The sequence below is a fragment of the Triticum dicoccoides genome, chromosome 5A (genome assembly GCF_002162155.2).
Source record: "Triticum dicoccoides isolate Atlit2015 ecotype Zavitan chromosome 5A, WEW_v2.0, whole genome shotgun sequence".
Taxonomy (NCBI): domain Eukaryota; kingdom Viridiplantae; phylum Streptophyta; class Magnoliopsida; order Poales; family Poaceae; genus Triticum; species Triticum dicoccoides.
Window position 1 is genome coordinate 55,693,157 of NC_041388.1, and position 8,619 is coordinate 55,701,775.

An 8,619-nucleotide genomic window follows, 5' to 3' on the forward strand; every position below is an offset into this window, starting at 1 on the left:
TCTTATGTTGCGACAAGTGGCGCACATGCAGCGCGTTACTTTTCGCAACCTGAGGAGGTGGGAGTGATTTTTTTTAAGGGATTTTTAGTGATTTCGGGTGAGAGCACTATCCAAGGCCGTTTCTGGGCTATTGTACTTTCGTGAGGAATGATTGAGCCCAACATATAGAACCGTGAGGTGCTCTTTACGGGCACGAAACGGCAAGCCCGGCCCACCCAGGAGTCCTGTGTCCTCTCCGTCTCCGTCTACAGCACTTCTCCGTCCGTCTCCTTTTCCGCGAGCCGAGACGAGGCAGCCCGCACGCCACCTCCCCGCCGTGTTCCCCCGGAAAAAAAGAAAACCTCCTCGCCGGCCCGACCTCTCCGTGCCCCTCGATTCCCCACCTCCGCTCGCCGGCCGTTCCCCCGGCCGTCCATGGCGGCGGCGGCCGTCGGCATCAGCAGGACCAGCGCGGCGGGGGCGGGAAGCACCAACAGCAGCGAGTTCCGCTTCTTCCTGTCCTGCGACATCAGCCTCCCCCTCACCTTCCGCGTCCTCCAGGCCCCCATCCCGCCCCCCGCTCAAGGCGCCCACTCTCGCTCCCTCCCCTCCCCCTCATCCCCAAAATCTCTCTTGTAGTGTTCACTTCTGATGTTCCTTGTCTACTTCCTCGCAGATGGTCTCGACAAGAAGGTCTCGGAGCTCTTCGTCGAGTGCAAGCTCTACATCGACGGCATCCAGTTCGGCCTTCCCGTCAACACAAGGTACTCTCGCTCTGTCCCGTCTCTCCATACGATCTGTATCTACTAGACTAGATGGTCTGCCGAAACATGTGGATGAATAATCTTTGTTGAATGTGAAGTTGCAATCTAAGATGAATTCCCCTGGAATAAATTCGGTAAACTGAATTAGGAGGCCCATTCACAAAACACAAACGAGAAATCAGTGTTTTAGTCTAGATAGCACGGCTAAAGACAGCCATGTTGAAAGATGCAAGCTCATTAAGCAAAACTTGGACAACTCCATGTGTCAGTAATGGTAAGTGTTGATTCAGAACATTACAATTTGGAAGGAAAAGAAGCTTCAAAATCAATCTTGGAAGCTAAAAAGGGATTTAAAAGAGTTAACTAGGAAGTGACAAAACACAAAAGCATTGGAGCGATTGCACACTAAAGCGTGCTAAAAGTACATCTAGAGGTCGCTCAGTAGAGAATTTCACTACACACCATAACATTTTTATTAACTTGTGATTTCTCCTTCCTAGATGTAAACATAAAAAAACATAGGTAATTATGTGAGGATGTATAAATGAATACATTTCAGGCAATAAAAAGTGTTTCAACAATGGTGAGCAGTAAGCATATCTAGGAAAAACAATTTAGAAGGATTTGGAATGGCATACGTTTCATACAATATTGAAGAGTACAGCAGCCAGCAGGTTAGGTTACTGTTAGACTGTAGCAATCCAGAAACTACAGATCTAATATGATATCGTCATTATTCTGTTACTTACCAACCAAAAGTATGCAGTTACCTCTTATTCACATCGCCACCATTAGTAACTTCTTGTAACCTTGGTGCCAGGCTCGAATCTTCAGGACCGCCATACTGCTGGAACGAACTCATCACGCTGTGCACCAAATACAGGGACCTAACCTCCCTCGCGCAGCTCGCATTCACGGTATACCGTCTATATCTATCACGGACTTAGATGATTTTGAATTATAACAAAACGAAACTATCTTGACAGGTTGATATAACTCGTTAGTATGTTGTTTGACTTTTGAACTGTGCTTTTGTATTGTTGATTGATGTAGGTTTGGGACGTGTCATCTGGTGAGGGCAAAAGTGTTGTTGGTGGAGCCACCATATTTCTGTTCAACAGCAAGAAACAGCTTAAAACAGGGAAGCAGAAGCTGCAGCTATGGCCCCAAAAGGAGGCAGATGGAAGAGTACCTACCACAACCCCTGGCAAGGTGGGCAACCTTTTTTTAGGATCATCAATCTCTGCGTCTGGTGTTTGCTTCTATCACCTCAAGGCGAGCTTAACTTTTCGTATCGGTTAGTACCTGTAGGTTCCTAAGAATGAGCGAGGGGAGATTGAGCGGTTGGAGAGGCTCGTTAACAAGTACGAGAGAGGGCAGATACAACATGTGGATTGGCTGGACCGTCTGGCCTTCAGTGCGATCGACAAAGTTAAGGAGAAGGAGTGTGAAAGGCTGGAGAATTCTTTCCCGAGCCTGGTTGTTGAATTCTGTAGTTTTGAACACAGAGTTGTCTTCCAGGTTAACATCGATGCTCCGTTCAGTTTCTATGTGTCTTCTCTTCATTCTGCATGTTTCCATTTTTTCGTATGTGTGTTCTTTTCATTTTCTGGTAACTGTTCATAGATAAAGGAGAAAAAAATCTTTTTGAAATGTTGAGTAATCTGATATTTATTTAAATGCAAGAAATTTCATATAGTGATGTTCACAATAAATTCTACTCTGATTTTTTCCTGCTCAGGAATCTGGAGCGAATTTCTATGCACCAACCCCTGTATCATTATCAAACGAGCTTGTTACTGTGTGGGATCCTGAACTTGGACGAACCAACCCATCTGAGCACAAGCAGTTAAAGCTTGCCAGGAGCTTGACTCGTGGAATAATTGATAAAGATCTGAAACCGAGCTCAAATGAGCGAAAGTGAGTGCAAGCTGCAGTATGTTTTCTTTCATTTGTTGTTTCCCTGTCACCTTATGATCTTCATGTGGTACCACCATCATGCTGTAGTAGCACTCAGAGAATAGAAAGTCCCATGATGAATGCTGCTAATTTCAGTGGTTGCTAATATCTTGATTTTCTCAAATGAATTAATGAGGCAAACACATTTTTATGTTACCTGCATGAATCAGAAGTGGCAAGAAGCACAATTCAGGTGCTTAGCTTAACAGGAATATACAATTGTTGGTTTCTAGCTAAATAACTTTGTGCTTTGTGGGCAGGTCACTTCAAAGAATCATCAAATGTCCTCCTACACGGACTATACTGCCAGATGAGAAGCAATTGGTGTGGAAATTCCGTTTCTCTTTGATGTCTGAGAAGAAAGCTCTTACAAAGTTTCTCCGCTCAGTGGATTGGAGCGATATCCAAGTTAGTAAAAATATCAATATCTCGATTGATTGTTATACTTCATATGTGCATCAGAGGAAACCAGGGGATGTTTCTTTGCTTGCATGTGCTCTAAAGGACCTGGCAGACTGTTAAATTTTTTGGAGATACCAAATCCACATACCTCGATCTAATTTATAAATTATCTGGCAGCTTCTTATGTTTAGTATGTTATAATGGGCAGGAAGCTAAACAAGCTGTTGAATTGATGGGAAAGTGGGAAACAATTGATGTGGCTGATGCATTAGAGCTTCTCTCATCAGATTTTAAAAGCGAGGAAGTAAGCTATCTAGGCACCTCTGTCTGTGCTTCTGTTTTTAATAAATGTATGTGGGGTTGTTTTTGTATTGCTCTTTCATTGATAGAGGCTTTTGTTTGTTGCCCTTTCTTCTGTTAACTGAATTAGTCACCAATAATTATGCAATTCCCATTCTAGAATTTTTTGTGAAAAAACGTTGGTATGACATCTAGAAGACATGTGTTCCTTTTGTCGGGTCTGTTTATTCAGTTTTGCCATCACTTACACATACTTCTCTCATAATATCGCTTGCTCTGGTGCAGTAGAGACACTGTCTGCTCTTTTTGTCTTGTATATTAGATTTTTGTAGCCGTCCTATTCTGTGTTTGGGATTGACATGTTATATGAAAAATATTACTGGTGCTCTGGCTTCTTTAACCTAGAGTGCAAATTTGAGTTTTATTTTTCTATTTAGCCTGTGAGCTTTCATTTCTTAACCTTCTTTAAAAGAACTTTCTCCTGCATCGCTACTAGCACATTTTTCTTTCCGACCAAAAAGGTTTTCTTAAGGTTATAGATGATTCTCCCACCTCTTCGTAACTAAACAATGATCGAGTAACTAGTCCATGTGACTCTGGGTGACAGATTTTATCATCTCATGCCCTCCTAAATATTATATCCTAAGTTGTATTTTTTGTGCAAAGGTCCGTGCTTATGCTGTGAGCGTACTTGAAAGGGCTGATGATGAAGAATTGCAATGCTACTTACTCCAGTTAGTGCAAGCTCTTCGATTTGAACGATCGGACAAGTCACGCCTGGCACACTTTCTTGTAAACCGCGGTACGATCTATCCTTCTAATTAAATTCTACAATGAATGTGATCATGACTCCATTTGTCACATCTGGTTACTGTGATCAGCATTTCTTTGTTATGTGACTACTGAGAAAACTCAAGCATGTGTTATGATCTTTTGTTCATTTCAGCTTTATCAAACATTGAAATTGCTAGTTTCCTTCGCTGGTATGTGGTTGTTGAGCTCCATGATCATGCATATGCAAAACGATACTACAGTACGTATGACATGCTTGAAGATGAAATGATGAAAGTATGTTCCCTTCCTTTTTGGACACATCATGTTAGCTCTATCCTTCCTGTTCCTGATACGTAATTTTCATTATGTACCATTGTTTCTGTTAACAGATGATTGCTAGGGAGGATGGCGATGAAGATGGGTTTCGACTGTGGCAGAGTTTATCACGCCAAACGGAACTCACTGCTCAATTATGTTCTATTATGAAGGATGTAAGAAATACTCGTGGTAATGCAGAAAAGAAAATCGAGAAACTGAGACAGTTGTTATCAGGAGTTCACAGTGAGCTTACCCACTTTGATGAGGTAAAACTTGTTACAAATGCTCACATTTACTGTTCTTCAATGCTAGAAAAACAAGGATTGTGTAGATTGACTTGTCTTAGTTGCTTGGATTGACTAATTCTGATAAATCCTTTCCAGCCAATTCGTTCACCATTAGCACCTACACTTCTCCTTACTGGTGTTGTGCCTCAAGAGTCGTCTATATTCAAGAGTTCCTTAATTCCATTGCGCCTTACATTTAAGACGGCAAATGGGGGAACGTCCAAGATGATTTTCAAAAAGGGAGATGACCTCCGCCAGGATCAATTGGTAATTATTCAAGTCTGATTCTCATTCAGTGGAAATCATTTTTGGCTTTTGTTATAGTCTGTATGTCGGCATGTATCACCATCTTTACATACTGGATCTTACATTCTGAACTAGTGGTTACATTGTGATATATTCCTGTGAAGCGGGCCAGTCATATCTTCAATCCTTGCTAACTTGCCACTTCAGCTATAAACAAAATTGAACATTACACATTGTATGTGATTGCATGCTGTAGACTTGAGTCTTCTTTCAAAGGCACATAACTGTGTCCAATCATTGTTTTAAATCAGTGACACTTTCTGCTTAAGCATCGATCTTAGTTCGCTCTTCTGTGTTACTCAGTCATGTTGAGAATACGGTGGTTATAGTTCCTACAAGAGTACTAACCACGAGCTGCATATCACATTTCTGTTTTTTTGGTGCATGTATATGTAAATTTCAATGCATAGATAGCCTATGTTTAGCATAGACAGCATACCATTGTATAAATAGATACATCCTTTTTACAATAGTGGAGCTGCATATGAGGCAACATGCAGCATATAGATGCTTAAAGATATGGTGACCGTTCATGTGCTATTATTTAAACATTGGTCTCAGTGTACATCTCAGTACCTACCTACTTGTATGGAAGGTAGGGATATCATGACTAATTCGTGATTCACTTTGTAGGTCATTCAAATGGTCTCTTTAATGGACCGATTGCTCAAACTAGAAAACATGGACTTGCACCTTACTCCATATCAAGTTCTTGCAACTGGACAGGATGAAGGGATGGTTGAATTCATTCCTTCCAGCCCGCTTGCACAGGTAATTTGAGTATTTGAAGATCATGGAAGGCAGTAGCTGTCAGGTTTTCAGAAGACTGGTTATGTTTTACACAGTAACAAAATTTTCTACATATTGTAGATTCATTCTGAAATAGTTTGTTGATTTAAATTGTTGTTTGTTCGCAGATTATATCAGAACATCGCAGTATTACAAGTTACCTGCAAAAGTTCCATCCTGATGAAGATGGTCCTTTTGGTATAACTGCCCAATGCTTGGAAACTTTTATAAAAAGTTGTGCTGGTTACTCTGTCATTACATACATTATGGGTGTTGGAGACAGGTTGGTGCCTTCTCTTTTTTAAGTATCTGTATAAGAATAAGATAGCTAATCCTTTATGCTTAGAAATGAATATACAGAAGCATTTATTTCAGTTTTCTGTACATTCAGCAATCTTCAACTGTGGTGCTGCATGTCCAACTCCATTCATTTTCATTTAGAGGAAACTGAATTTATTCGAGTGCCCCACTTAATTTTTTTTCTTGATTACTGTTCAGTGATGAAAATGGTTGTTTTTCATGTACCATTTTTTAAGGATTATATAGCTCAACTAGGTGTTTACTAATTGTGACCGATATTCTGATTTATAGCGCCAACAAGATGAAAATGCTCCTCATTCTTGTAAATCTGTCTATTGTCAGGGTATTTCTATAGAAATTTTTATCAATAGCAAGGGTCTGGTTGGCTGACAATGGCATCCAGTTCTTTTTTCCAATCCTTTTGTCAACATGAGCTATATGCAGTTTGCGAGGAATAACAAATGGCTGATTTCCCCTCCCTCTCTGTTTCTCTCTAGGCATCTAGATAATCTTCTTATAAGAGATGACGGGTGCCTTTTCCATGTGGACTTCGGTTTTATTCTGGGTCGAGATCCAAAGCCATTTCCACCTCCAATGAAACTATGTAAAGAAATGGTCGAGGCCATGGGTGGCACAGAAAGGTAATTTGTTGATCCGTTCTGTCAATACTTGAATTATTATTCATTTGCTACAGCTCTTTGAATCGCTGCAACTTGCCTTTTGGATCTCAGCCAATACTATACAAGATTCAAGTCCTACTGCTGCGAAGCATACAACATCTTAAGGAATAACAGCAGCCTTATACTGAATCTCTTCACGTTGATGGAAAGATCAAGTATTCCAGATATCTCTACCGAGGAAAATGCGACCCTTAAGGTAATTAAATTGGTTTTATGAGTGGATTTTTTTTCTTCACAAAGAGCAGAGCGGCCTATAATCACATGTCGTTTCCCCTTTTATGGTGTGCATTGATCAGGTTCAGGAGAAATTCCGGCTGGATCTGGACGATGAGGAGGCTATACATTTCTTCCAGGGCCTTATCAACGATAGTGTCAGCGCATTGTTCCCTCAAATGGTTGAGACCATCCATAGATGGGCTCAATATTGGCGATGACCACTTCTCGTTTGTATTGGGTGAGTTTGGTGACGATGCCTGGCTTTGACATGATATTATCGCATAATAACATGCTCTTGCAATGGCCACTGATGACCTCCACTCTTTTATTTAATCTTCACCAGCTGCAGCGGACTATTAACAAATAACAACAGATGTCAAGCAGAGACTGAATGGTAAGAGGAGACGAATGCGATAGATTTACAGCATAACGTGGAAATAATGGACAAATGAGCACACGTACTTTATTTCCCCGTTGGACACTTCTAACTTACGAAATGCAAATTTGTGAATATGTCTTCTTTATGTAAATCGTCCTGTGTGTGATGTAATTAACAGGACAGTGGAGTGCAAATTTGTGAACATGCTAGCATTTAACTTGGTATATGTGTGATGTAATCAGCATATGTAATATGTGGTGGCAATGTGTTGATATAAACCTAGGAAAAAAATGTAACAAGCGGTGCTTATTCTAGTTTACCAAGCAATTGAGTGCTCATTCGTTGCCATCCGAAAAAATTCCTGAGATATTTGCTCATGCCACGTCATTGTTTCTTCACCGTGAAAAAGAAGTTGACGACTCGGTAGGTTATAGGCAGGTTTGTTGATAACCTGAGTGGCTTGCAGACTACATGCGGTGTTTGGCCTGAATGGTTGCATCCACCATTTGTTATGCCTGAATGGGTCTCACCAGCCAAGATGCAAAGTCCACGTCAAATACGGATTGTTGGATTTGGAAGGATCTTGAAACAGAGAAGAAGAAGAAGAAGAAGAAGAAGAAGAAGAAGAAGAAGCATGATCTGGTGAAAGTGCTTAGCGTTGTTTGACTCAGGAGGATAACAAAAGCTCAGAAGAGCATAAGCAAGAGAGCACATTATCCGGTTCCCCCGTGTACATAGCGCGTTGAAATAAATACAGAATCAGCAACAATTAATATGAATCAAAGGGAGTGGCAATAATCACAACTACCAACACTAGATAACAAATCAGATTAACCACCGATTTGTTTGTCTTATCACAAATAACATGTTTCATTCAGAAGTCACGACAAGCGGCAAATAGCTAATAATCTTTGCATGAAGAACAACACACGGAAAAACACCAGACGGCAAAATAGCTAATAATCTTTGCATGAAGAACAACACACAGAAAAACAAATTTCACACATTTTGCTGGCTTGGTCTGTTGGTAGTTTGGCCTAGGATCTCAAGTTCTACTCGACCCTGGGGCAACACATCCTTGCAGCGAGGTCCTCTCTCGCTTGGAGGTCTCGCTGTTGGCTGTCGGCAATAGGAGACATGATGGTGGCATTCCCGTCATTGCCATA

The 8,619-nt window shown here is 41.0% G+C and overlaps 1 protein-coding gene across 1 annotated transcript; it reads left to right on the plus strand.

Annotated features, from left to right (window-relative positions):
- Positions 1 to 255: 255 nt before the first annotated feature.
- On the plus strand, positions 256 to 7,791 carry LOC119299249 (phosphatidylinositol 3-kinase, root isoform-like). The gene is made up of 18 exons (XM_037576499.1): positions 256 to 565; positions 656 to 743; positions 1,564 to 1,660; positions 1,797 to 1,955; positions 2,055 to 2,264; positions 2,485 to 2,663; positions 2,963 to 3,110; positions 3,313 to 3,408; positions 4,071 to 4,206; positions 4,351 to 4,472; positions 4,568 to 4,762; positions 4,880 to 5,050; positions 5,723 to 5,860; positions 6,007 to 6,161; positions 6,676 to 6,819; positions 6,910 to 7,054; positions 7,155 to 7,312; positions 7,418 to 7,791. The coding sequence occupies exons 1-17, from the start codon at positions 415 to 417 to the stop codon at positions 7,290 to 7,292; spliced, it is 2,472 nt and encodes an 823-aa protein (XP_037432396.1). The 5' UTR covers positions 256 to 414; the 3' UTR covers positions 7,293 to 7,312; positions 7,418 to 7,791.
- The last annotated feature ends 828 nt before the right edge of the window (positions 7,792 to 8,619 follow it).